The sequence below is a fragment of the Trypanosoma cruzi genome, genomic scaffold (assembly GCF_000209065.1).
Source record: "Trypanosoma cruzi strain CL Brener 1047053512515 genomic scaffold, whole genome shotgun sequence".
NCBI classification, from domain to species: Eukaryota; Euglenozoa; class Kinetoplastea; order Trypanosomatida; family Trypanosomatidae; genus Trypanosoma; species Trypanosoma cruzi.
The window spans coordinates 22,599-49,818 of record NW_001849395.1 but is presented as its reverse complement, the minus strand read 5'-3'; the positions used below and the strand labels follow the sequence as shown (position 1 = coordinate 49,818).

The window sequence follows — 27,220 nt, the reverse complement described above, 5'->3', positions numbered from 1 at the left end:
TTCTCCGCCTTCCCTGAACTGCCGCTGTTATCGTTTCGGACGAGAGGCAAGGAAGCGCGTTCCGCCTCCACAACCACTCCCGGCTCATCATCTATCACCATCGACGACGGCCACTCGCACTCCTGTGAAGATTCAGAGTGGGTATCTTGGTTAACAATAACCTCATGGGAAGCGGCAGCCTTCAAATGTGACCGCGTGCTGCAAACAGCAGGAATACTGCCGCCAGCACAGTCTGCGGAACACTTGCAGCCGTCTGCTTTTCCGCATCGAGCAGTATTCTGCGCGCCAGGACTCTGGTGCATCCTCTGCCAGTGCTGTTCACACACAAAAAGGGGCCTCACAAGAGAAACAAGCAAAGAAAAAAAAAAAAAAAAAACCGTGCCGCGGAATTAAAAAAATTACGGGGGACCGACCGGACACGCCAAAAAATGCGTGTGCCAAACCCTAAAAATTCCCCTCCTCAATTGCGACTCCTGCTTTTGCGATGACTCTGTGGCGCTCCTTCTCCCGCCTCCTCTTACTCCCTCAATGACTGTTGCTGACTTAAACCTGCTGTATTGTTGCTGTTTCTCTCTCTCTTTTTCTCTCTCTCTCTCTCTCTCTCTTATTATTATTATTCCTCCAGTTTCGTTTTTACTCCTAATTCCCTTTTTCTTTTTTTTTTTTCTTTTTTTTTTTCTTTTTTTCTCTCTCTCCTCTTTCACTATTAGTTCTTTTCTCTTCTTCCCCTTCTGCTGTTGTTGCGCTCTTTTCCTGTGCGCGAGTGTTTACAGTGGAGAAGCAACCAAGTATGCAAAAAAAAAAAAAAAAGAAAAAAAAAAAAAAGAATCGTATTATGCGTGCTTGTATGCCACTATTTGAGACTTTTTCCTTGCTATTGAAGCACCAACAGAAAGCCGCCTTTGCAGCTGCCTCCTCTTCAGTGACCAATAGGGATACGATATACACAAAGCGCATAGAGAAAAAGAAAAAGAAAAAAAAAAGGAATTCTTGTGATATAAGTGGCCATCCTGCAGCAGTGTTTTGGCAAAAATGAATAGAGAAGAGGAAAACAAACACACGCACACACACAAAACAAAAAAAAAAAAAGCTCTGTTATGAGTGGGTAAGAGTGGCGTGGAATGATCAGTTATTCGCGTTGTTCATGGTGCTCTTGAAGAAGCCATACATGGACTGAGCCTTTTCCACTATCTCTAGCCATTTCTCTGGAAGCACGCTGGCCCTTATTTCGTTTGCTGCAGCAACAGCCGTTAAATCCGTGTCGCCGTGCTGCACCATCAGCTGAAAGAGACGCCCCACAGAAGCTTCAAAACCCAGTTGGGTTGCTGCTGCAGTAGTATCCACAGCAAGTGAAGGAAACGGATCAGAGGCCAAGGCGGATGCTGGTGTTGAAGAATTAATAACAACAGCAGTTGTCGCAGGAGAGCCAATGCCCTCGGCAACGTTACTCAACGCAGTATTTAAAGGCGCATTGGAACGCTGCTGCGGGTTGTATTGATGCAGCTGACCCAAGTGCCCATTGTGTGAGTGGCCGTGGCCCCCGTTTTCATGGGAGTGACAATGGCCGTCATGGCACGATGAGAGCTGCAATGCCTGATGACGTTTGGCCATTTTTTGAAGTCTTGCGCTCATCACTGGCATCCGATAAGAGATGTTCAAAAATTTTTCGCGTAAGAAAAAAAAACCGCAAACGTTCCTCCAAAAACCGGCATCAAAAAGAGAATATGTACGTGATCCCAACTGAAAGCACCACGGGCAGCGTGACGGTTGCGCCACATCGTAGGCGGTGACACCCCGTGCTATATACCACAGCTGCTGCAGCAGAGTATACAGAGAGAAGATAAAGGCGACAGGCAGGACAAACAAGATGTAGACATTAGCAAAACGTCTAAAATGTAGGTCATCAAGAAACATCTCGTTGTTCATCTGTTTCGGCGATAGCCAGTAAGTGCTGCGGCAACAGATCCCAAGGAGAACCGTGTAAAATAGGAGAAAGGCGATATACAAGCGATGATTCCCCCCACCAATGGCACTTGCCAGCCACGTACAGTAATGGTCATACCGAAGCACCACGCGTCCGAGATGACGACAGCGCTGGGCCCGTAGTGGCTTTTTAACCATGCAAGAAAGATCGATGCCTTGTCGAACATCCTCCGGTGGTGCCCCTTTTGTGTAAAAAATTGTTTTGTAGATTCCAACCCGCTGTCCAGCGGTAGACTCCACTATCCCAGGGTCCATCCACATCACTAAAAAGGCACACAGAGAGCTGCCGATAGTGCATAGAAAAAGCCACGGTCGAGTGTTCATGCGCCGTGGCTCCATGGCATCCTCCAAAGAAATGCTGCAAGCGAGTAGCACCAGGGTGTAGCCAACAAGGAACCCCACAGAGCGCAGGGGCCTCACGTTCAAACGGCGTTCATCTTTCACCTTAAAGCCGTTGCATGAAATAAGTTCAATAGTGGCAAAAACAATCAAAATCCATAGCGGCATTCCCATCAACGCGCACAGAGCCATTAAAAAATGTGGCAACGCTGCCGCTGCCCCAAAAGAGAGAATGTCAGAAATGGTGTTGAGTCTCCACAATGAAGTATCGGCCGCTGCCTCGCGTTGCAGGTTTGCCTCTCGCTTCGCAGATGACGCCTCCTTACTGTGGGCGTCCAAAATTGTGTATACCTTCCACGGATCAATATTCTTCGCCGTCCTACCGTTGCGTTGTGTCAGCCCCAAAAAACTGCACTGAAACCGAATAAAGGATAACAATGATGTTAACAATGACGGTGATGATGACATTGCACAGTCATTTGCCAACTGAATTGGCGTCCTTCCTGTAGCGTCTGGCTTCTCCACATCGGCACCCTTCAGCAACAACAAACGCAGAAGAAGCGTATCGCCGACAAGCACCGCGCAGTGCAGCGGGGTACGTCCTTCCTTCACTATGACTCCGGAGTGTGGTGCTGAATCACAGCGCTGAATAGCAGCAGTAGTAGTAGCCGTATTCGCCTCAATTGGACGATAATGATGATCGGCATCATGGACACCAGTAGTGGCAGCGGTTTCACCCTCACGCACATTCACGTCGACTCCCAGTTGCTCGATGAGAAAAAGAGCGGCAAACTCTGCACCGCGCCCCTGTCGGCACACCATGTGGAGGAGGTTCTCTCGTGCCGCCTGAGCGGGAAGGTCATCGATCCACGAGTGAAGCGTTTGAAGCACATGCGGATGGCAAGCAGCATGGTGAAGCACTGTGTTTCCAATGTCATCACGAAGTGACGTGTCTGCACCACGCGAAAGGATGATCCGCAGCGCACTTATGTTCTGTGTAGCCGCAGCGATCATAAGCGGCGTCTCACCAGTCGCATTGCGGCTATTTATGTCGGCTCCATTGTCAATAAGAAATGAGATAATTAAATTGTTGGGACCTTCCGAAGAGAGCAAAACGGATTCATCGTCGTCATTGCCCGGCGTGGGAGCAGCCCGCGAAACGGCAACATGCAACGGCGTTGCACCGTTTTTGTCCCGCACATTAACGTCAACGCCACCTAACAGAAATGCAGTGACTATCGCAAAACCACTATCGTTCCGAAGTGACTCGTGAAAGGTCCGATTCCCTAACTTTGCTGTAAACACGTCAACAGGCGGGGCCTCTTCCGCTGTCGTTAGCTCAGACTGCATAAAGTACGTCAATGGCAACGTACGTCCACCACGTGACGCCATCCGCGCACCAAACACCTGCATCTTGATGCTAACTCCAGCTTTTATATGTACTTTATCCTAAGCACTGTGTTCCTTTGCTCCAATGCGAATAAGGCGTGATTCCATTTAAAAAAAAAAAAAAAAAGTACATAAAAAAAGGAAAACATGCTGCTAAAAGAAGTAACAACAACAACAAGAACAATAAATAAATAAATAAATAAATAAAATTAAAGCAGTAATAACAACTATTAGCGAATACCAAGGCAAATATTGTAGAAACAAAAACCCCATTGGCACTCTTACGTCTCCTCGTCTCTCGGAGAAATCTTCGGCTTGGCAAAAGCACACATTACGGCCTCCACAATAGTCCGCAGTTTGGCCTCCGCGGCGTCCAACAACTGCCGCTGCGCATTCAACGTCGCCTGTGCCGCAACCAAAGCCCGCTGTAATGCTTCAACGTTGGGCTGCGGTTGCGTACTAGTCTCCGCCCCCGTTGTGGTGCCGATGGGGTCAGAATTGGCACCAGCGCTCTCTTCCGACTCCTTCTTCATTGCGCCGTCGCCTTCCTTCGCCTTCGTGGCCTTTTCAGCGGCCCTCAGAGCCTCTGTGGTGCGCCAAACCTCCCGCGCCGCGTCCATGGCGGCTGTAAATGCCGGGAGAAGAAAGTGATACACTGCGTGTTCCAAACCGAGAGGTTGTAGAGGGCCATCCACGAGCAACCGCTGCAGACGCACGATATCTTCCTCCTGTGGCAACTGTCTCGTTTCGCCCTCATCTGTCTCCTTGTCGCCCTCCCGGGCTCTCTTCTGCTGCCGCCGCACTAACACTGGGGCAGCCTCACCAACCAAAAATGGCGCCCTGTTGGCTGCTTCCAACAAGAACGTCTCGAATGTGCGCATTACAGCAGCCGCAGCTCCGCCTCCCTTTCCTCCTAGAAAGACACAGAGAAATAAAAATAAAAATAAAAATAAAAATAAAAATACCAGCCATAACAGTAAAAAATAAAAAAAAAACGCAAATAAACACAGCAATACTGGTAATGGTAAATAAATAATGGCACGGAAGCAAAAGAAAAAAAAAAAGCAATTAGCAATAGCAGCAACAAGATACAGCGAGCGATGCGGAGAAAGTAAAGCACACGACAACCCAAATGACAGAAGCTCAGAATAATAATAATAATAATAATAATAATAAAGAAAAAAAGAGCACCACCAGCCGAAAGTCCAACTAGTTAATAAGTCTTTATGCCACACCACACAGTTATCAAGGCGGTGCGTTAAGACTCACAATTTATATTCCAGTCAGAAAGCATAACCAAATCCGGAATCAGTCGTCGGTGCACGCAAAAAAATGTCATTTTGCAGTACACTTAAGTGTTCCATGGGAAACGGTACATTTAAGAGTACTGACTTCTTCCATGCCGTTGCATCCTCTGTACTTTCTGAAGACTGAGGCTGACGGGGAGACGGGCTACGATCACTTCTGCTGCTATTGCTGCCACCCGTTTTGCCGGCGCATTCTGTTGGCGGTGGTAGCGCCCCTGCCAGGCTAAAAATACTTTGTGCCCCCTGGATTGCGCCGTCTCTCTTCGAAGCAGGCCGCAAGAGTGCAAGAAGGAAGATACATGCGTTTCGAGTCATACGTTGGACAGCGGTTGCAGCCTCCTTCTGTAACACCAACGCATTATTGCATGAGAAGTTCGCTACTTTTTTTAGAACCGGTTCCAATTGCACTTTCACCAGCTTCTCTGTGCAGCGCAGTTCCACAGTATTCAGCAAGAGAACATCGCCATCGACCTCTGTTCTTGAGCACTCGTCCACCACCTCCTGAACAACACCGCGTTGCATACGGTCAATGAAAGCACGACGACGGGACAACTCGATCTCTCGCACAATGCGCAATGCAATCGTGGCGCCTCCATTGGCAGTGGTCACAACAAATAGTCGAGGTTCCCATTTTCCCAAGAGAACTGCTTGTGGTAGTGGTCTGTTAGTTCCAAATGTAAATGGGACAACGACAGTGTGATGAAACATCTCCAAAAGACCATTGGAGTCCACTGGAAGCTGCGAAAGAGAGTTTTTTTGGCCAATATTCTTCTGTGGCTGCCCGGTATTGTGAGGAAGAACCGGTAGGCATGAAAGAATAAGCGGCTGGTGCAGTATTCGTTGAATGGCGTCACGCTGCACTCCCGTACTCGCCTCGTCTTTTTTCGCGAGCATTAGCTTCACGTCTTTATGAGCAACGGGGACACTGTCAGCTAGAGCCTTTTCCATCACCTCCTTCTTGTCGTGTTCACCCAAAAGCTTCCACAGCATCCAACAGGTCCCCTCAAACACCTCATGGTGAATGTAGTAAATATTGCCGTTACTGCCCGATGCACTGCAGCCGGGTCCCGCCTGCTTAGAAACCGGTCTCGGCGTAAAGTCATGCACCGTCAAGTAGAAATTGTTAAAGGCGGAGAGCCCAGCGCGTTGCATGTGAACTGGCATCAGCGGATAAACAAACCAACCAGAGAGCGAGCAGACGCCAATGTCAGTGCTCTCCTCTAATACCGGCATTGTGGCAACGGAAAGGGAGAACTGCAGATGCCGACACCCACGCAAACGCAATTGGGCGCAGCAGCATACAATGACGCAGTGACGGCAACGCTCCACAAAGACAGAGCCACTTGTGGGTCCAATAAAGATAAAACAACGCTCGCACCCATGTAGGGATACACTATCGCAGTGGTCTAAAAGTAGAATGGCACAGTAAGAGTTCTCATGCACCGTGATGCGCTGGCCGCGGACCTCACCAGGCAATCGAAGAAACACAGAGTGTGGCGGCAAATTGGCCGCCTCAAATATTGGTGCCCTCTCCCGCAACCGCGCGGCTTCCTTCACCGCCTCCTCGCCGTATTTCCCGTTAAAAAACGAGGCTGACGCGGGGTCAAACAACAGAGGCGCCGCTTTCCACGAAAAGAAAAGACGTGCGTTGCCCACATTTCCATTGGCCTCATCGTTTTCACCCAGCGCGGCGGACGGTCTATTTTTTTCCTCACGTTTCCGCTGCGGCCTTCGCCTCCCGCGCGGCTTCTTCGAAGTGACGTCTTGCGCCGCATTCAGGCTGCTGGCACACGTGCCCATTGCGCCCCTCCCCCACTCCCCCTACCGGCGTTTTTCTCTTCCACCCACACCAAAAGGAAAAAAAAAAAAAAACACAAAAAAGTGATCCACGCAGTGGCCGGTTGTTTGGGCGGCAGGATGTGAGTGCCTGAACACCACAAACAGGCACACACACACACACACACACACACAAAAAAAAAAAGAAAAGTTAGGACAAAAACAAGCAACAAAGTCGGCAACTCGCATACAGCACAAAGTTCCCCCCACCAAAAAAAAAAAAAAAAAAAAAAAAGAACCACTGCAAAAAACACTACGATTCAGAGGGCCTAGTCGCTCCACCAAGCCACTCACAGCCTTCTTCATTCTTCCTTCAGCCCTTTCACTTCTTCTCAACTCAGACGATTCACTTCGTACTCACACACACACCTTTTATCCTTTTGTCCTTTCTTCACTACCGTACACCTTTCTGAACTTTTTCCAAGCTTACACCGCATTTTGCCTGCGGTGACATGATTTACTGTTGATGGTGGAGGTGGCGGCTCACCAGACTACATCAACGTGCAATATTTTTTCTTTTTGTATTTGGTACTAAATGGCACCGCGATCCCCGCTGCGGCGGCTCCAGGAAAACGGTGTGGCAACTGCTGTCGACGTGAGCCTGGCGCCATTGCCTCCGCCGTGCCTTCTCCATGCAAAAATTGACGATGCTTACAGAACAGCAGAAATTCATAAAGGTTAATATAATTTTTACTTGTCCTGGCAAAAGAACAAAAAATTTTTTGAGCCTCCGCTTCGGTTTTGGCGTAGCCATTGTTGAGGCACAAATTCCTAAAGTCTTTCCAATCCAGAAAACCACGTCCCTCAAGATCGTAACCACGAAACTGCAAGAGAGCCTCGTTGTATTCAAACCGTGATAATCCGCAAAGCGCCTGTGGATTGGGGCGATGTTTCCCCAGCCAGGCACATAAATCTTGTATCATGAGTCCTCCTGTCTCATCACAGCCCATCTCAAACAGCATGCGGTCAACATGTTCATCCCGGTTTACGTAATTCAAGGAAAAAGCAAGTTGCCTTAGCTGAGAACGTGTCAGGAAGCCTTTATTTTCTGTATCAAACACCATGAAAAGACTCACAATCTGATCGTATTCCATCTGCGTAAGACCATACTTTTTCCACTCTTTATCATTACTTGATACATGCCGATACGCAAATCCATTATTAGCCCGACTCATGTTACGCGCTTCGGGTGACAAATGCATTTCCCCCGAGTGACTCGACAATCTACTCCGGTGCTCGTCAGATTCGGACGTATGATTCGTGCTTGCAGGAACCTCCATTTTTTCCGATGGCGGCAGTGGATGGCACGTGTGATTCTGGCTCTGTTCACGTGTACCCTTCCAGTTGCACCGCGTGCACTGTACCTGAACTTCGAGTGCCTTGTTCACAAGAACTCGATTAGGACGTTCACTTTGCTCCACGGCACAACTGCAATTCGGGCATACAAGCGCCACTGGGCGCTCACTACCAGGCAAGCAAGACGACCCGACAGAGCGACACCAGTATTCACTAATACAAGACTCGCAAAAGATGTGGCCACATGGCCCCAGCTCTATCGGCCTGTCCCAAGAGTCCTTGCAAAGAAGACAAACAATCACCTCATCTACCTCTTGACTTTTTATGAACTGCCGGTATTGCGTCATCTAAAGGCAAAAACACCCATAAAATATGTCCCCAGTCACCAGGAAAAGTCCTAAAAACGACAACGACGACAACAACAACACCAAAAACACGGCAAGATAAATGGAATAAGAGTCACAAAAAGTCTTCTAAAGAAGAAGGTGGAAGAAAGAGATGAACAAAGGGTTAAAAGAAAAATTAAAAAAAAAAAAAACGGAAATTGCTCCACGCGAAGATGTACACATGCAACTTTCTCCGCGCACACAATGTCTACCAGTTATCTGTGCACCTGTACGAAGCAAGCGCACCACCAGTCCCCAGCACTCCCTTCAATTTCCTTATCGTTTATTTACATTTCACCTCTGGCAGAATTCTTTTTCACATGCCATCCCCTCCCCCGCTTTCTCCCTTCTCAGGGACGAAGAAGACTGCAGCACGCATCCATCACCTCGTGTATTTTAGGATAACTGGGATGCACCTCCAGTACTTTGCGGCACACATCAATTGCCGAGACTATCTTTCCCGACTTCATCCGATGAAATGCCAGTTTGTACCCCACCGATGGGTCACGCTCCTTCGTAAGTTTCCAGGCATTCTCGTAGCACTCGGCAGCCTCGTCATGACTCATCCCAATTTCGTGTACGGAACCCATCATAAGCCAAGTCTGAGGGCAACTCTTGTTGACCTCAATGTTCTTTTGTAGAATACCCTGCGCCATCTTGAGATCTTCTCTGAGGATGCTCATGTGTGCAGCAAGCAGGCGAGCACGGTGAACAGCATCGATTGTGATGGGGTCAAACGGCATGTATACAATCCGCTTGAGTTCAGCGGCCGCCTTCTTCTCAAGACCCGCGATGAAGTACGCTATGGCCAAACCAACACGGACAGGAACATTCAGCCGGCCAGAAGCCTGTGGTGGTCGGTTGGCATCACTCAGCAGTCGTTCATCCTCGTCTTTCTCCTCTTCCTTGGCATCCTTTTCATCATTGAATGACCTTTGGTGCTGTTGCATCGTCTCACTCGTGGCGCAAATTTGCTTAAACTCCTTTATAGCCCGCTCCACCAAAGATCGCTTTTTGCTTGCCATCCAGCAATAACCCTGAAGAATATCCCTCGACTCCCCGTCGGGCATTTGAAGCAACAACCGCTCCGCAATCCTAACATTTTCGTTCTTATCCTCATCTCGCAGAACGGTGTCAACCCACAGCTCCTCGTTGGATGAAAAGAGGTACATCTCAATCATGTTCGTCAATGCGGGTATACTCCACGGGGAGTCATCGACAGGAAGCCGTGCAGCATTAAAGGCTCGGAGGGCCTCTAGATTCTCGTAGCAATAACGATGGTACAACCCTCGCGCAAAGCTCAATCCTGATGGATGTCGCTGACCCAGCGGCACGAGCTCTTCCACTCGTTCAAGTACCTTCTCTGCGTCACCAAGGCGTCCGGCATGGCGCAGCAACCGCACATATTGCGCCAACGCCTTGTAGTTGTCCGGGGTTTTATCCAAAATTTGACTAAAGTGTTGGGCCGCATCATCAAAACGGTGCTGGCGAATCATGACATCTGCAAGTATTACAACCGCCTCCTCGGACTTGGGGCTAATACGAAGAACGGCATTGCATTGCTCCTCACATGCGGTTGCGTCGCCACCATCAAGAAGTAACCGTGCAATTGCCAGTAGAACTTCTTCGTTTGATTCATCGTACATCCTCGCCTCTTGGTAAAATTCCTTTGCACGTTGTGCGTCGCCGATAGAAGCATAATATCCGCCCAGTTCAAGCGCAATGGTTGCAGCGACAATCTTCTGCTGATAAATCGTCTCCTGCGTCTCACTGCGCATCATGTGGTGCAAAACATGCTCCTGAAAACCGCGCGCTCGAAGCAGTGCTTCAGTCGCAGCATCTGACTTCTGGGAGTCTCGGTAAATCTTGCACATGAGCAGTGTACAGTTGACGCGCTCAATAGCACGCTCGACAGTTTCCCCAACATCCGGTTCACTCTGATGCGCCGGAGCCTCTGTCAGCAACGAAATGGCGTGATCTGGGGCACCGAGGCGCCAATAGAGCGTCGCAAGATCGGCAAGAACAGTAAAATTTACCCCGTCTGAAGCAACCGCGTCACGGTAGTAGCGAACGGCACGTTGATAGTCATGCGTTGACACAAGTGCGCGCCCGATACGGACGGCCAACTCGGCGTTTTCTGGGTCCATCGCTTTTGCTCTCTCGTAGGCAGCAATGGCTTTCTCTGGCTCCTGTATGTTTGTGTACGCCTCACCCAATTGAAAATAACTTTGAGCAGTCGGAACCTCCTCGACAAGTTCTTCAAAGCAGTTAGCGTACATGTGGCGGTTCTGACGATATGTGAGATAAAGGTTTGCCATGCGTGTTTTGGCAGCGGTAAAAAACTCACTACGAGGCGGCACCTGTTTCAGTATCTCAACGGCTTTATCCATATCTGTGCGTGCGGCAATCATCGCGTTCGCAATCGCAACACGCCCAGCCTGAGTTGTCTCCTTAAACATGGCCGTTGCCTCGACCAATGTAGCACGTGCTTCTTCTGTATCACGCAATCTGAGATAGGTTTGCGCTAATTGCAAATACAGACTGACGTGATCCTGCAAACTCAGCGGTTGCAACGGTCGTCCCTTGGTAGTTACTCGTGACTTCTCCTTCGTGAGTTTTAATGCCAGTTGAAGAGCCTCTAACGCATTCTGGTACTTGTTCATCATCCCAAGCACAATACCATGTAATAAATTGTACTGCGGCTGGTCCTTCATGTCAAAATCCAAAGTCAGTGCCTGTTCCAACGCCTGAGAGGCTAGTGATGCATTGCCAATATACTGACAAATCTGTGCGGAAAGAAGAAATGCCTCTGGAAGCACATGTACATGTCGAATACTTTTAGTGATCATTGTCTGTGCTCTATTCAAGTCGCCAGAAACAAAGTAGATCCGAGAGAGGAGAAGCTGCGCCTCCAGGCAACCAGGAACATGCCGCAGCAGCAACTCAAGATGCCGCCTACACTTCTCGGCAATTGGGTCTGCCTTAGGTACTGTTGGGTCTGGCGGCTCCGTGCGGCAGTGCTGCATGTATTCCTTTGCAATATCTAGCATCAATGGGGGATTAAGTCTGATGTACAGTTCCATCCCGGTCTGATATGTCCCTACATCTTGTCTAATGGCCTCTGCAGCTTGATCAAGAAAAACAAGGGTCTTTGCATGGTTTTTATGCCGCCGCCACTGCAAGATGGCGTTGAGTAGGCTCAGCTCCGCGTTGCGCTGATTCGGTGCCTGAATCTCGTTTGGGAATTCAATCTGTTTTGCGGCTTCGTCAAGGTCGCCAGTAAGAATAAGGCAGCGAATCAGGCCCAGTAGAGGTGTTATGCTGCTGTCGGGCGTTGCAGAAGCCTTTTTAAAGGTTGCAATTGCCGCCTTGTATTCACCACGAAGCGTCTGCTGGTAGCCCAATTCTGCAAAGTAGTCACCTCTTTGTGACGCCATGCGGTGGGCAACCTCCGCAAACTGCGTGGTGACGCCTAACAGTGGCAGGTAATTCCCGCTAAGACGAGAGAAACACCGTGCGTACTCAAAAAAGAGCGCCGCATTCTTCGGTTCCTTTTCCTTTACCGCCTCAAAAAGCCGAGGTAGCTGTGCAGCGGCGTCCTCATAACGGGCATCCTTCACGAGAAGAAACAGTGTATTGAGCGCCAAAGCCTCGAGGTTTGTCTTCTCCTTTGCAAGAATACGCTTTGTTGTCTCCCAGCACTGATCCCAGTCCTCCGCCTTCATGAGGTGTCGCGCCTTCACTACAAGGGCTGGGGTGAAGTTCGGGCGACTCACAATAAGCTTGTTTAGCAGTTGTTGTGCAAGAAAAAACTGGAATTTGCGCTCATAAAACACAACACGACCCATTGCGGCATCCAAGTCCATCGTTTGCCCGTCCTGATCCTCCATCTCCATGACTTTCCGAAGAAGCGCACCGCTCTTCTCCAAAAAGGCACCACGGCCTGTGCTGAGGTCCACCCAGGCTCGCACCGTCGCGAGGTTTGTATACTCATCACGGTGCTCATCAAAGCCATCCTGAAAGCGCATAAGAATGTCACGTGCTCCGCTGGTGTCACCAGCAGCCCACGCAAGCGCAGCCGCCTGTACCCATCCGTCCACATCATTTGCGTGAGAACTGTCACCCAAGGAACGTTCTACCAAAGAAAGTCCCTCCGTATCCTTGTTCCTGCGGTATATGAGCGCAATCCCCATCAACGCAGGAATATTGGTTTCCCGACGCTGTTCCGCGGCCTTATACTCACGCAATGCCTCGTTCGATTGACCCTGCTGGTCGTAGCACAGCGCACGCCAAACACGCAAGACCCAACTGTCAGTGCTCTTAATGGTCTCGGTGCAGACAAGCTCCGCGTGGCGCCACAGCCTCTCTCGCACGTAGAACATCATAAGTGCATAGTTATTTCGGAGTAAAGACGACATCGCACAGGCCTCGACTCCACTCTTCTTTTCTCTATCTTCTTTTTTTCCCCAGTGCCTTGCGACAGCGTTCCCACTCGGTCAAGGGAACAGTTGTTGTTCCTCACAATCAATGATGGAGAAATATCTATTCGCAACCTCTCCGTGCGTTTTTGTGTGCGCGTGCAATATATATATATATACTCGCCCCTTCCTTCCCTTGCGGCGCTACGCGGCTTGTAGAGCCAAGCGTCGATACAACTTTTGAGGGAGCAAGAAGAGAAGATGATGGCGTGCGCAGCAGAAATTGGCTCAAAATGACAAAGTTAAGGTGAAAAAAAAAAAAAAAAGCGCACCTGCAGCGACGGCACAGACGCACACCATCTTTTTTTGGCTCCACTTTTGGCCACGTGATAAGGCCGTCTTTCCACGTAAGGAGAGCAAATGACAAAGAAAGAGAGCGGAAAGCAACCAAAAGAAAGAAACAGCTGCCTGCTCTCGCCCTCTCAAGCCCACCTTCCCGTAAAGGTAGTGCAAAGCGGTAAAAAAAAAAAAAAAAAAAAAACGTCTGCAACGTCAAACAAGACAAACAAAAAACGCCATGGTGGCAAAAACACGTTCGAAACAAAAGAAAAGGGAACAAAAGACAAAAAGTAAAAAGGGGGTGGGAAGCGGTGCATTCACATTATGCGTACACTACCCTGAAGACAAAAATACGTCAACACAACCCCTTTCTACCAGTCCCAACGTAGTACCTACAGAAACACACAAAGAAACACAAAAAAAAAACTCATTGTCACGCACACGCACTCTCTCTCTCCTCCCATATATATATATATATATATGTATACCACAAACACGACTATCCTTTTGTTGGCGGTTTTGGTCTACTGAAGATTAGCGTCATTTTTGGCTCTTCTATCCCCGTTTTCCTTCCGCGGGATCGAGTTGGTCTCCTTTGTCTTCCCTGAGTCAATGCCACTTTCTCCCTGCCCACCAGCACGGCGGGGTGCTGGGATGGATATCATCGATGTGGAGGAACTCACGGTCGCAGTGGCCGCAGAGGATTTTACGGGCAGTTTGGCGGCGTCGTTTTTGGCGTTTTTCCCTGAACCCTCCCTATGGGAGCTTTGTGCCGTCCCTTTTGCCGCGGAAGGCAATAGCGGTGGTCGTTGCGATTGTTGCTTCTGTACTTCTTCTTGTTGCTTTGGTTTCTGCTGCTGCTTCTCTCGTTCTTGTGGCGATGGCGGTGACGGCGGCAGTGGCGGCGGGGCTACTAGACTCCAGCCGAGCTGCTGGGATTCCGCCTCCAGCAACTCTTGCTCAGTTTGGACAACAGTGACTCTTCGTGTGATGCACATCCACTCCGCCACGGATGCTGGTGCCACAAGCACTATAGGATGATAAAGCTCCACATACTGCTGATCCCCCATACGCGCCTTGTCTCCTGCAAAGCAGCGATACTCCTGGAAAATCGACACAAGCGACCACCCCTGCAATAATCGCAAGCAGGCCACTACGGCCCCCGTTCGGTGTTTCCCTTTGTTACAGTGAATAAGGATGGGGTGCGTACGGGTATCAACGAGAGCACTAAGAATGCGGTGCATCAGCGGCTCCGATATGTCCATAAATGGCTCCTTGTTTCCCTCCGTAGCAAAGCGAAGGATACGGATGTCATTTTCCTCACAAAACTTGACGTTGCTCTCTGCATATTCCTCTGGGCAGAGGTAAAGAATTGTACGAAGCCGAAGTGCACGAAGAAAACGGAAATTCTTCCTTGTCGGGTACCCGGAGCGGTAAACGCCGGGACATACCATAGCGAAATTGATGGACGGCACAAGTGGCTCCTGGATCGTAGACGGCATTTGACGGGGCGCCAACACCGATGACGAAGACAACGGTGCTGTCATAAAGCAACACCACTAAGTTTTCTGCACACTAAAAACCCTTTTGATGATTTTTGACACCCCCCCCCCCCCCCCACAAATGTTGGGAAAACGATAACCGCGGTGAGTGGGGAAAAAATTCCCTCGCTCACAATTCGCTGAACCGCAGCACAGAAAAGAATATCCCCCACTCTCCTTCACACAGCGCTGCTACAGGAAAAGTAAAGGTGAGGTGATTTGAGTGTTGTGCCTGTGCCGCGCCGCCAACTCTACTGTGCAGCAAAAGGAGTTTCTTATCACCCCCGCCTCTCACGCCAGCGTTCTTGCTGCTCCCTCCCCAACGGTTCGCGCACTCCCAGCAAAAACGTTTAAAAAAATTTATTCCCCGCCACCCATGAACACACACAAAAGAAAAAAAAAAAAAAAAGGAAAGATAAGGAGAAAGTGTAAAACCAATAACAGCATGCAATGCAAAGCCCATAAAAAGTCAGTGAGTAAAACGGAGCCACAATGCAGAAAATCATTTAAATGAAATACTTAAGTACGATACATAAAAACGGAGAAACCCAATTCACAGAAAAGTGAGACCTCACCAAATTGAAACAGACCTCGGAGTCCTTAAAGCAGATGGCAACCGTCGTTCCGATTGTGCCCCATCCAAAACACGCGGCTGTGAAGGGAGTGAGGTGCTAACATACCTCCTCCCGTCCGCATGCCAGAATGCACGTCTACCTTCAGAACCATTCTTTTGCTTAACTTTTCGTGCTTCAAGAGTGTCAGGTTGGTTATCCGACATGCAAACGGCTTGCTCGTAATTTGATGGCGATGCGAGTTGCCCCGCAAACTGCCTTCCCACCTCATCTGGAATGCGTGCAGCTGGTGAAAAACGGTCGAGCGGAGCAAAACTCGGAGGACGAAGTTGTATGGGAGTTGGCTCAATGTACTGAGGAACGGAAGCAGCGGAAGAACGAGTTTTTGGAGTACGGGCATGTAAGGACGGAATGCGTGGTGAATGAGGACTCCCAGCGGGCTGCATTGGGAAAGACGCCGTAAACGGCGAAGACAACAAAGGTGGGGATTGTCCCAAGTCGATCCGGGACAGCAGCGCACGGCGATCAGAGGCAAACAAACGTTCCACCTCATCGATGGCTGTAAGGTCAGCTTTGTCCACTCGAACCTGTTTGGGACAGGAAAGATTGCGCATAAAACTGGCGACTCCATCACCATCATAATCACAATCAACGTCTTCCGTCACACATATGTGCTGCCGCACGGAGTTCAAATCAAGCCCGGCCGCAGCCGCAAGGCGCTGCGTGTGTCCGTCAAGAAGAAGGGCTGGGCACGTAAAAAAAACACGATACAAAAGCGCGTAAAGTTTTTGGCTACTCGCCCCCTTTTCAGTCTGCTGCTTCTCGATGCCATGGCAGGATAAACTCGGAGCACTCCGCGCCAGTGCTCCACCCAAAGGGTCAAACTGAAAGAGGGCAATGTTTAAAGCTTCGCTTCGCTCCTGCGAAGCACTCTCACGCCTGGTACGGCGCCAAGAACGACAAAGCGCAGATCTCCATTCAATCCAGGCCTCTTCATCACGGTACTGCGCTTGACGCCAAGCCCTCGTCCAAAGCCGCGCTGTCTCTTTTTCTGAAGATGACCTGGGTGACGCTTCCTTAGAACGTTTACTTTTCCACTCTTTTGCCAAAGATCGGCAAAGAAATTCGTGCACCACTTTCTCAAGAGCCAAAAGCAAATGTATAAAGAGATCGTCCAGAATAACGTGTTCCTCACAATAGCAAGATGGAATATCGTTCCCATTACCGCTTACTGCAACATCTGGGTTGGTAGCACCGTACGAAGCTTCACTTCCAGAAGAAGCAATGCCCCGTAGCAGCCGAAGCAATTTCTCGCGGATGATAAAAGGACTATTTGGAGTTTCACCAGCCCCACTTCTCGAGGTACAACCATCGCCCTGGTCGTGCGGCAAAGAAGCACCTGACCTCTCTCTTATAGGATGCTGCTCTCCATCTGACCCACCCTCGTGCGACAAGAAAGTCATCCCGCCGGCGGTGCATTCGTTGCTGCCCATAGCCGTTAGCCCGCTTGCCTTCAACGGAGAACATTCACATATGGAATTACCATCCAAATCCACTGCCGAAAAAACACCGGGTACAACACATTCACTTGGCTTTTCCAACGCTGCCACTAATGGAGTTGGCGGTTCTTGCTTCACAGAAAACGGTGGCGGCGGCGATGCTTCCTTGGCTGGCAGTGGCAGCGGCGGCGGTAACATGATTTTGTTCTCCAACGTCTTTCCTTATCTCCCAAAAAAAAAAAAAAGAAAAGAAAAAAAAGGAAAGAAAGAGGGAAAAGCCTTTAAAAAGAAAAATACAGCAGAAATTGCGAGTATAAAAAAAAGAAATGTGGTACATGAGAACACAAAAGATTAAAAGGCAGATACGTTGACCTCACCAAAAAAAAAAAATGGCAAAATAGGATACAACAATCCGCATCAATATCAGGTGTGATTCCTTGGATACTGAGAAGGATAAATGAAAAGCGCCTAAACGCACATGCCCATGCAGTACTTCACTGAAAAAACTCCTCCAGCTGCTTAAAGGCATTAGCAGACTCCGATGAGGAATGGGAATGCGTTGTAGCAAAAGAAAAAAAATCATCCATGAAATTACCAGCAGCACCAGCAGATCCTTGGTAACTCCGTAGATCAGATGAGCCCCCCATTGCAGCTGTGGCATTCCCTAATTGCTTATTAAAAGAAAGGGTATCAGGAGCGGGCGGAAGCTCCACTGCACGCGTGACAAGATCCATCGAAAAGGGGAGAGGCTGTGCTTGAAAAACAACGCCCCCGCAGTTGGTCTCGTTATTGCATGCAAAAAGTAAAGATGGCTGTTGCTGTTGCTGCTGCTGTGGTTCTGGCGACGGTGATGATATTTGCTCTGGCATGCTAAGCAGAGTCAGTCGCTTGGATTCAAGGACCGACCAAACGCCCGAGTCTGCTGCAAACAGCTGTCCAAACTCCAAAAACCTTTTTAGTTCATCCACAGATGGCCCCGACGCCGTGCCGCCACGCCCTCCTGTTGTATACATCGAATCCGTTCTTGAGTCCAGAAGTGTGTGGTAGCGACCAAACTGATGGATAACATCTAAGGGTAGTCGCCGACAAACAACAGAAGATGTTGACTGATCCTCACTCGTCGATAGAGAACGTAACGCATCACTGTCCTCAACGTAAGCACCAAACAAGTTCGAACATGTTCCGTAAAGATCATCGTCAACGTCAGTGGCCGCTGTAGCAGTTGGCGATAAGGGGATCGTCGGGTAACTTAATTGCTGAGTTGGCGCAAGTGCGGCGGCGGCGGCGGTGGCGTTGCTTTTAAATGCTTTACTCAATGATGCGGGTTTATTGGGGTCCTTTTCATAATTCGTCTTGTTTGCAAAACTTCCATACGCCTGTACAAATACCTGCACGGGAATTCGATTATAACGTGAAGCCAGGCTATTCTTTACCGCCTTCGTTGCCTTAGAAAAGAAGGAACGCATTGAATTCTTGCCACCGCTGCTGCTGCTGCTGCTGCTATTGCCGTTGTTACAGCTAACACTACTACCCTTGATGGTGGTAGAGCTGTTGCCCGTTGTGAAGAACACACTGGCACCTTCACTCAACCGTGCCAGATCATTGCCTTGTAAATCATTATAAAGCTCCGGAAAACGCCGCATGCTGCGTGTATAAAATATACGCAACATTCCAAGCATGCGAGGGTGTGAGAGGTAGTAGTGAGTTGCAGGTGTCTCCATTTCGCGTGGGGGTGAATTGACAGGACCTCGTTGGCGTGACCGGAGACGACTTCGTACAAACTCCCCAAAAAGGGAGCGCAACACTCCAACGGTTTCAAGGGATGCGACCGTGTCTTCCCAGTGAGAAAACATCCGCGTTCCGGCAATACGCCGCGCGAGTGTTGCGTTGTTCTCAAGATTGCATGGCAGAAAGCGTGTGTAGTCTATAATAAACGCAACACCACCCTGTAATCGCAACCTATGTGCAGGGCTACCGCCAGCGTCTCCAATGCCGTTACTCGCAGAAATCAACCCTTTCCTGTAATTTCCAACGAGACGAGTAACGCTATACTCAAGAAAAGCCCCATGCATTTCTTCCAAATCGGCTAAAGCGACACATTGTTTCAATGTGGATGACCACAGAGGGCCAATTCCCAAGTCCTGTGCGGCCGTTGACGAAAGTGCCACAGAAAACAATTGTCGCGCTTCTTTGGAACAATCCGCTTCATTGCTTCCTTCACCTTTTCACTTGGAGGCACCAGGTCCAGCATGGTAAATGGAACAACGTCTGCATCGAGGGGAGAGACGCCAACCACACCCGTGCGACCATCCGCAAACCAGATGCGACCCCTTTCATTCTCTGTAACCTTTTCATTAGAAGAGGAGCACCGCTGGGGGCTGGAGAGACCGCTGTGAAGCATCAGGTGCGGTACCATTTCAGCTGTTGACCCCAATATGAACCCCGAGTCTCCAAGTGCCTCAAGAATCTCACATGCCTCGGGCGGCATATATGGAACAATCGGCAGCGTCCAGATGAACGGAGAAAGCATCGCCTGGACGCTCACAACACACGCGGAAGCGTGCTGTGGTGTCGCTCCGATAAATACCACTCGCCTCTCCTGCAAAAGAAGCGAATGGATGACACGGAGGGCATCGTAAGAAAAACTCAGGAATAGGGTGGACAGTGGGGCATTGACAAAAGGGTAGCGCAAATCATCTGGGCGAACAATGGAGACCATTGTATGCGAAAAAGATAGATAAAAGTGCCTGTTTGCAGGTGTGCTACAAGCGGCACTTCGCGTATCCACGAGTTCCCTTAACGGCGACATGACTTCAGCGTAAACTGCAGAAACGGTTCTTTTTTCCTCAGCCTGCGAAACGGTGCGACGATCGGAATAAAAATCTCTCGCAGCGCAAAAAAGATGCGGCACTGTTTCAAGAACCACCGTGCGCAGCATGTTGAACAAAGGCGAAGTGGAAAAGGCGGAAAGCATCAGACCCTCCGTTGCATACCCCACATCCAAAAATTGAGCAAAGCCGTATATATAACCCTCATCAAAGATGTCAGCGCTTTCAAGGTCAATGCTCTCGCAAGAATCACCCTTATTTTCTCCATCCCTCCACCAGCGGCTACCAAGGCTATTGTAGTATATCACATCCATTGCCGTGCCACTTGTTGCAGCACGCATACATTCAGAAGTGAAGTGACAGGACGGGACTTGCACAAAAATACCCTCCTCCGCAACGGGTGAATTCGCGCCCACCCAATGCAAATCATGCCTACCAGTGGCGTGCCTCTGAGCCGCCAAATTCCCCAGCTTCACCAATAGCGGCCAACAAAATCTTCCCAATACTGAACGAAGCAAGGCACATTCCTCAATGATCCCCTGTCTTTCACCTTTGCCGGCATCCCCATCTTCCTTGATGACAATGATCGGTTCCAATTCGGCAGATGAAGCTAATTTGCCCCCCAATCCAATCCCACTGCTTTCAGAAGCAGGAAACCACACACGATGTAAAGAAACTGTGTGCGCCAAAGCGGAAGGCCGCATTGCTTGCAGAAACCGCCAATCCAGCAGTGAATGGAGAAGACTAAAAAGAGCTAACTCTCACGGCACAAACAAAAAAAAAAAAAAAAGGATTAACAAAGCAAAAAAACAACAACAAAACAGCAAATACTAAACCAACAATGACAACCAACACAAAAGAATCCCTAACTTAAACAAACAAAAAAAAATACGATGACTCCTCCCACCTCCCACGGGATTCATATACCGTTTTAATTATTGGATTAAATAAGCGCCCGAAGTACGCCTTGTCCCCTGTTCTTGCAAAAAAAAAAAAAAAAAAATGCAACAATGGGGAGTGACAGTTTGGCTCAACGTACCCAACACACACACACACACACACCTCAGTTAAGGTCGATCCAAGGCCAACACACCAGTAAAAAAAAGTGGTTCATAAAACTTATATGTATTATACCAGGGCTCGTTGTAAACTCACAAGTTTGCAGTGTTTTCACAGCCCCGCAATCACCGGAACCCTCCGTGTGGAGGGCAGGCAGAAGAGAATAAAAAAAGGAAAAAAAAGGAAAAAAAAAGGAAAAAAAAAGAAAAAAAAATTCCTTTGGTGTCTTACAACGCAGTTTCTTTGGAAATAAAATACGACCCATGGATGAAGAAAGTAGCGAAATGGAAAAATACGCCATATTTTCTATTCGAGCCCGTCAGACCGCACAATTTTTCTAAACGCCATTAGAAAGGCTTTGGCTGGGCAGCGTACGTTACCCACGACGGCTCATAAATTATTCTGAGTTGTTAATGTGCCGCGCAAAGCGAGGCAGCGCAAAGGAGGCCTTGTGCATTTCCGAGTCGTAGTACTTCAAATCCTTCGCAAACGGCATATCCTCAACAGGACGCAGTGGCTTCGTCACGTCCACGCCGGCCTTCTTAGAACAAATAAGTGTTCCAATTGAACCACAAGGATATGTGGGCACGTGCATTAATGCATACTGCACCGACGCAAAACCAGTCTCCCTGATGAAACGAGACATCTTCTCAATAAGCTCAAGATCCAGCCAGATGGACTCTCCTTGATTGCAGCATATGCCGTCCGGTTTCAGGATACGCAGCACGTGCTTGTAAAACGCCTCCCCAAAGAGCTCCGATGCAGGCCCAGCAGGGTCCGTGGTGTCAATAATGACCACATCATACGTGTTGTCTGGGGTCTGTCTTACAAACGCCAAGCCATCTTCCACACGGACCGTCGCTCGAGGATCCGTTAGGGAGCGGGAGATCTGTGGAAAGTGTTGCTTGCTTTGTTCCATCACTTCGCCGTCAATGTCGACGAGATCACAGTGCTCCACGGTGCCGTGCCGCAACACCTCCCGCAGTACGCCGCCGTCCCCACCACCAATGATGAGCACTCTCTCTGGCTTCGGATGGGAGCAGAGACTGGTGTGGCCAAGCACCTCGTGGTACACAAACTCGTCGTAGTCCGTGACTTGAATGCAGCCGTCGAGCGCCATGACAGTGCCCCATGGGCCCTTTGGGTCGCTCTCAAAGATGGTCAGGTGTTGGAACTTTGTCGGGGCGTCGTACAGAACCTTCTCCACCCTCAGCGACATGGCTTGCCCGGGCCACTGATCATTTTCCTCGCGAAACCAGCCGCCAGAAATTAGTTCGGAACCAGGCATAATTTGATGCTGCAAATCGCTTAGCGTTACTGCGCTGAAAGCCGCAGCAAAATGTAAAAGAAAAGAAAAAATAAGAAGTTGAAGAGAAACTATATATATATATATATATATCGACCAAAGTAAGAACAACATAAAATAAAACAAGCACTGAATCCAGATATTTGCATTCAAATGGATATACTGCGTCTCCATGTATTGCCAAAGAAAGACTCTTGCATTTCTTTTGTTATTTATAATCATTTATATCCCCATCCTTCATATTCCCTACACTGATTCCTTATTCACGCATTGGGGCTCAGTTTTTCCACCGTGACGAGAAAGACGAGTGTAACAACAACAAGTGCCTGAAAGCCATTCAAAAAAGCTTGAAGGCTCCGTATTCCGCCGTGTACCTCCAACACGCAGAGACCAATCGCGATCGACATCAAAACTGCAGCCGGCCCTATGGAGCGTACCTCATTTGACGGCTGCGAGAAGACACAGATTGGAATGACAACAGAGAGAACAGACGCAAAGAGAACCATGGTATTTTTCATGAGTTGGTCACAGTCCACCATCCATGACGAAGTTGCTCCATCAGATTTTTCTCTTTCGTTAATATGACTCGTTACTTTTGATGTCCTCTCCATTTCGTCATCCTGCTTCTTCTTCCTTTCACCCGCCACAACATATTCAACACGGCGTATAAGAGCAAGGAAGAAGGCATTCAATGAAAAAAGCAGCAGCAACGTAAGAAGGATGTCTGGGCTAACCCCACGGGATGGTGATGCCGATGCCAAAGACGCTGCCTTCTTATAATCCCTAAATACTTCAAAAGGGTTTTGTTTCAATTCTTTTCTTTGTGAATGCCCCCAGAGTTTTTGCATAAACTCCCTGGTCAACTGAGAAAGGGACACATCTCCGGCAGCAAAAAAAAGAACCCTTAGACACACAATGTGACACGCAAAATACAAAAATAGCTCTACTGTGAAAAAGCGCCACAGTGGAGCAAATAGACGTAATGGTAATTTCCGTTTTTCGCTGCCTCCAGAAACGAGCGCCGTATCACTTACACGTGTCATTTATTTGCTGAGGCCGGGTTTTTATCTCTTCCTTTCACCTATCAATTCCAATTATTATCAGGCCTTAACTTTTGCACCAATAAAATGACAGTTCCCTCCAACATGTACAAATCATGATTGGAAGCAAAGAAAGCAACAAGAAGACAAAAATAAAATAAATAAATACATAAATATATTTTCCTGCACCCCGTCAAAAAAATGCAGTGCCTTGAAGTAAAACACCACGCAGGTAAATAAACTATGCACGCTCTTCTCAGCAAACCTGTGACCACCAAAGAGGTGATGTCTTGTGAAGAGGGTAAAACATGTATTTATTACGAGAAATATGATTTCCATCCACACGCACAAATATTCGCATAAATATACACCATCCAAAATAAACAAGAGACGTATTATTCCTATGACGGTCTTGAACTCAAAGTCTCTCAAAATTTAAGGGCATAAACTCATTTTACTTCATTTTTTTTTTTTGTTTTGTTTTGTTTAGACGGAAACAGAACCAACGACCTCTACCAATACCTCAGTCCTTTCCATCTTCAACTTTCATTGAATCATCATTCTCACGGTCGTCCTCTTCGTCTTCGGTGGGTGTGAAACTTTTCCTGGTCCCCTCCTCCAATCGCGGCCGCGCTTTCTTTGCCTTCTTTTTGGCTGCTTTGGCCCGTTTTTTCTGTTGCCTTGCGTTAAGAGCCTCCACTTTGGCTTGATGCGCCTTTTCTCGCTCCTTCCTTTCTAGGAGACGATCAGCCTCAGCTTGGTGACGTTGCCGCCGCTCCGTTTCCCGTTCCTCCGCGAGGCGGGCATGCTCGTTCGTCTTTCCACCTGCCCCAGCAATTGTCGACTGTAAACGCGGCAAAGAGCGCATTGTTGCTATACTCTTCACATATCGATCATGCTCTGCTTGCAGACGCCTTTCCCGGGCCTTCTTTTCTTCTTCTGATAAAGGTGGAAAATCCGGCATCACTTCATATTTCAGCCCCAATTCCTTTCTATGAGCGGTTACTTAAGTTCTTCTATTTAGTAAGCGTCTCTCTCAGTTTCTCTCTTTTTTTTTTTTTTTTTCCTTTTTGTAAGTGAGGCAGAGAAACAAATCAAGAAAAGAATTAAAAAAAAAAAAAGGCGGTCAAAAAATAAAAATAAAAATTAAGCTCCTTTTCAAGAGGAAAAGGATGTACGTGGATATGAAGAAGGAGGGAATGAAGCCACATTCAAGCACCCGATATTTTCTTCTATTTTCCTCACATAAGGAAAAAAAGTAACAAAAGGCAAAGGAAACAAAGTAAGGCATCACTTCTTTGTTCTTTCCTTTCTTGATTTCTTTTTTCGTGCTGCAGACTCACTCGCCGGCATCGTACGAGGAAGAGGAAATTCATCCTTTGGGGTGGGGGACATCACAGCATGCCGAGAGCGCTTCCGCGTGACAGCAGCGGATTTTGGCGTCCCCGATAGTTGTCTTTGACTCGATGCCGCTCTGCGAGTAAGCGGCGCGGTTTGTGAAATGGGTTTGGTAGACATTTGTGTAGCTAACTCATTTGTTGGCGTTTTCACGCCATCGGGCGGCGCACGAAGACTCCGGTGCCCCTTCGTAGCAGATTGAGAACTCTCTTTGCTGATGACATCATCTCCCTTCGCATTACATGAGACTGGGGTGTCAAGATGACGACCCCTGGGTAGCTGGGGTAGCTCAAACCCACCAACCTGCAAGGGTGGAGGTGGAGAAGGAGGGTTGGTGGATGGTGTGCGAGCACAAAAACGTTTTTGCTGCTGCTCAAATGCCTCTTGTGCCTTGGCAGCCCATTCGTAGTCCTTGAAGGAAGGCGATGGTGACACTGAAAGTGGTTTCTCATTTGCCTCTCTAGAAGAGGGAAATATTCTTGTTTCTTCAAACTGGTCAGAATTAGGACCACTACACGGCTCCTGGGGTAATGCAAGAGGAGACGCCTCTTTTCTGCCTTCACCTAATGACAAGGGACATGTAACCTGACCATCACCATGAGTGTCATTAGTTATATTCATCTCTGGGGAACACCGTCCATTACTCTCCTTCCCCCGGAGATCCTCTGAAAAAGGGGAAGAGAAAGTTTTTTCTGTAGGGGCTGAAGAAATCCGGCCTTGTGTTGTCGGAGGTGTCATGGTGTCATCTATTTTACCATGGCAAGCAGTCTCCGTAGCGAAAATCGCGGAAACATCCTCTGGAGATTTTTTTATCAAAAAGGAATTGCCTCTGCTCCCCGACGCTTCGCAATCTACCTCGCGTTCGCCCGTTGCAGCTTCCGCAGTATCAGCTACCCGAGTGCAATAAAACGCTGGGGGGCAATACCGTCGCGTTTTCCTCTTCGGTTCATCCACCACATCCAATTGTGTCACAGGCGTCATGCCAACCGTTGTATCGTCCGGTTTCCTTCCCACTGGTGTTTCGCTGCTGACCGTCCCAAATTGGGGTTGAATGGAAAAGGAGGGTGACACACCTCTCTCACCACGAAAAGAAGGCGAACCCTCTGAATAAACCATCGCTTGCTCACTATCAAATTGAGCAGAAACATCTTCCGGTAACATAATCTCCTCCTCATTTCCATCCTTCCCATCCCCTAAAGCCCCATCCAGCACTTCTTCATCCGTAACGCGCCGTGGCTCTATTGAATTCTCCCATCGCGGCCACTGGGAAGCGGGGTTGCTCGTCAAACGAGTCGGATCTGGTTGCGGGTAACACACCATACCACTGCTAACTCGAACACCAGCAGCGTGATAACCCGAAATGTCACTCCCCTCGTTATTGTTATCGTCATTACCATCGCCCAAGTTCAACGCGTCACTTGCAGGGTTATGTGTTACATAAAAATCAGCATGAACAACACCTGAATCTAAGTGTTTTTCCATGACGTTGTCTTCCTGAAACTGCAGGGTTGTTTCCTCAGCAACTGCTCGGTAAGGCATCTTTGATAAGAATATATCTCTACTTGTCGATGGGCAGCCCTGTCCAACAGATGGCATGAACAGAGGCGACGATGAGGGTTGAGATGGGGCTGGAGGGAAAGTGAATAACGGTCGATGATCAACCTCAGACAAATAAGAATAATATTGGCACTTTCTCCGTTCGTGCAGAGATAGTGGAGATTCTCGTTGCATTGTGGTGTTATTTGTTTCCTTGTTGTAGTCTTCTAGAGTTGCGATACTGTTTCCCTCACCAAAGACCTCCTTGTGCTTCCGAGGCAATGCTTCAGATGAGAAATGCCTTAGCGCGGTTCGAAAGAGAGTTGAAACCCCTCCTCGCCCACCCTCCAATATCGATGCATCATGGATAAAAGGCTCCTCATTTTCACCGGTTTGCGGACGTTGAAGTAAAAAGACATTTTTCTGACCTCGTTCCGCTGGAAGATCCGCCGCCGGGGTTTGTTTTCTTTGCTGCAAGCAGTAAAGAATCATCTTGTCCGCTGTTGGAGACACGGTTGCAACGCCGTATGACCGTTCCCAAAGAAGAAAGGTACAAGAGGAACGAACCGCCTCCTCTAATCTAATATCTGATCCATAAAAAGCAGTTAGTGGACTCAGTTCTTCTGGTCGCATCATTTTTACATTAATCCTATGATGTACAAGTTTCTTTTCTCTATATTCACTCTGTTGAGAAAGATATTTAATTATTTACAAAGATCAAACCAAAATAGAGCCAAATCAAATGCAAAAATAAAAATAAAAAAATAAAAAATGGATTTTGACTTGTAAAAAGAAGATAGAAGAATTACCAGAAATCAAGGGCTCTACATGAGCCATCTTTAGTCTTTTTTTTTTCTTCGTTTTTCCTTCTTCTTTTCCGTCTTACGCATAACCTCTCCCTTACTTCAGTATAATTTTTTCAAAGGAAAAATATAAAAAGATTATAGGTGGCAAAATAGAGATTTATATATGCATCTACATATCTATTCCATTTCGCTTACACGGCTACTGAAGACCAAAATCCTTCACAAGCTTCCAGAAAAAATAAATACCATCACCCCAGTTATATTTCGTCAAGACGGACAAGACTCTGGCTTCGAATTTTCTTTTTCCGTTTTTGGTTAAGGAATTAAGGTCGAAAAGAACCA

The 27,220-nt window shown here is 48.3% G+C and overlaps 11 protein-coding genes and 1 pseudogene across 11 annotated transcripts, besides 29 other annotated features; all 12 read right to left on the bottom strand.

Annotated features, from left to right (window-relative positions):
- Nucleotides 1-13,214: a sequence feature (heterozygous, Esmeraldo-like haplotype).
- Nucleotides 342-376: a sequence feature (T-rich).
- Nucleotides 569-605: a microsatellite.
- Nucleotides 649-686: a microsatellite.
- Nucleotides 795-828: a microsatellite.
- On the bottom strand, nt 1,126-3,735 carry Tc00.1047053504033.220 (huntingtin interacting protein (HIP), putative; the record flags this gene model as incomplete). The annotated part of the gene is made up of 1 exon (XM_811785.1): nt 1,126-3,735. The coding sequence occupies one exon, from the start codon at nt 3,733-3,735 to the stop codon at nt 1,126-1,128; it is 2,610 nt and encodes an 869-aa protein (XP_816878.1).
- Nucleotides 3,822-3,857: a sequence feature (T-rich).
- Nucleotides 3,894-3,919: a microsatellite.
- Tc00.1047053504033.210 (hypothetical protein, conserved) lies at nt 3,993-4,592 on the bottom strand (the record flags this gene model as incomplete). Its single annotated transcript, XM_811784.1, has 1 exon — nt 3,993-4,592. One exon carries the CDS (start codon nt 4,590-4,592, stop codon nt 3,993-3,995), a length of 600 nt encoding a protein of 199 aa, XP_816877.1.
- Nucleotides 4,641-4,675: a microsatellite.
- Nucleotides 4,859-4,887: a microsatellite.
- On the bottom strand, nt 4,995-6,818 carry Tc00.1047053504033.200 (uncharacterized protein; the record flags this gene model as incomplete). The annotated part of the gene is made up of 1 exon (XM_811783.1): nt 4,995-6,818. One exon carries the CDS (start codon nt 6,816-6,818, stop codon nt 4,995-4,997), a length of 1,824 nt encoding a protein of 607 aa, XP_816876.1.
- Nucleotides 6,954-6,989: a microsatellite.
- Nucleotides 7,066-7,092: a microsatellite.
- Tc00.1047053504033.190 (EF hand, putative) lies at nt 7,346-8,497 on the bottom strand (the record flags this gene model as incomplete). The annotated part of the gene is made up of 1 exon (XM_811782.1): nt 7,346-8,497. One exon carries the CDS (start codon nt 8,495-8,497, stop codon nt 7,346-7,348), a length of 1,152 nt encoding a protein of 383 aa, XP_816875.1.
- Nucleotides 8,550-8,586: a microsatellite.
- Nucleotides 8,668-8,688: a sequence feature (AT_rich).
- Nucleotides 8,887-12,954, bottom strand: Tc00.1047053504033.180 (hypothetical protein, conserved; the record flags this gene model as incomplete). Its single annotated transcript, XM_811781.1, has 1 exon — nt 8,887-12,954. The coding sequence occupies one exon, from the start codon at nt 12,952-12,954 to the stop codon at nt 8,887-8,889; it is 4,068 nt and encodes a 1,355-aa protein (XP_816874.1).
- Nucleotides 13,215-13,437: a sequence feature (areas merged during assembly that could not be assigned to a particular haplotype. This can correspond to areas where the two haplotypes were merged or to regions with more than two copies in the genome that were merged during assembly.).
- Nucleotides 13,438-27,220: part of a sequence feature (heterozygous, Esmeraldo-like haplotype) that runs on past the window's edge.
- Nucleotides 13,474-13,495: a microsatellite.
- Nucleotides 13,756-13,780: a microsatellite.
- Tc00.1047053504033.170 (tyrosine phosphatase, putative) lies at nt 13,818-14,840 on the bottom strand (the record flags this gene model as incomplete). The annotated part of the gene is made up of 1 exon (XM_811780.1): nt 13,818-14,840. One exon carries the CDS (start codon nt 14,838-14,840, stop codon nt 13,818-13,820), a length of 1,023 nt encoding a protein of 340 aa, XP_816873.1.
- Nucleotides 14,168-14,201: a microsatellite.
- Nucleotides 15,223-15,260: a sequence feature (T-rich).
- On the bottom strand, nt 15,406-17,103 carry Tc00.1047053504033.160 (uncharacterized protein; the record flags this gene model as incomplete). Its single annotated transcript, XM_811779.1, has 1 exon — nt 15,406-17,103. One exon carries the CDS (start codon nt 17,101-17,103, stop codon nt 15,406-15,408), a length of 1,698 nt encoding a protein of 565 aa, XP_816872.1.
- Nucleotides 17,137-17,173: a microsatellite.
- Nucleotides 17,399-20,437, bottom strand: Tc00.1047053504033.140 (annotated as a pseudogene).
- Nucleotides 18,387-18,417: a microsatellite.
- Nucleotides 20,501-20,624: a sequence feature (T-rich).
- Nucleotides 20,776-20,795: a microsatellite.
- Nucleotides 20,958-21,006: a microsatellite.
- Tc00.1047053504033.130 (spermidine synthase, putative) lies at nt 21,190-22,080 on the bottom strand (the record flags this gene model as incomplete). Its single annotated transcript, XM_811778.1, has 1 exon — nt 21,190-22,080. The coding sequence occupies one exon, from the start codon at nt 22,078-22,080 to the stop codon at nt 21,190-21,192; it is 891 nt and encodes a 296-aa protein (XP_816871.1).
- Nucleotides 22,171-22,191: a microsatellite.
- On the bottom strand, nt 22,362-23,141 carry Tc00.1047053504033.120 (hypothetical protein, conserved; the record flags this gene model as incomplete). Its single annotated transcript, XM_811777.1, has 1 exon — nt 22,362-23,141. One exon carries the CDS (start codon nt 23,139-23,141, stop codon nt 22,362-22,364), a length of 780 nt encoding a protein of 259 aa, XP_816870.1.
- Nucleotides 23,287-23,320: a sequence feature (AT_rich).
- Nucleotides 23,662-24,102, bottom strand: Tc00.1047053504033.110 (hypothetical protein, conserved; the record flags this gene model as incomplete). Its single annotated transcript, XM_811776.1, has 1 exon — nt 23,662-24,102. The coding sequence occupies one exon, from the start codon at nt 24,100-24,102 to the stop codon at nt 23,662-23,664; it is 441 nt and encodes a 146-aa protein (XP_816869.1).
- Nucleotides 24,179-24,210: a sequence feature (A-rich).
- Nucleotides 24,267-24,288: a sequence feature (AT_rich).
- Tc00.1047053504033.100 (hypothetical protein, conserved) lies at nt 24,429-26,708 on the bottom strand (the record flags this gene model as incomplete). Its single annotated transcript, XM_811775.1, has 1 exon — nt 24,429-26,708. The coding sequence occupies one exon, from the start codon at nt 26,706-26,708 to the stop codon at nt 24,429-24,431; it is 2,280 nt and encodes a 759-aa protein (XP_816868.1).
- Nucleotides 26,819-26,845: a sequence feature (AT_rich).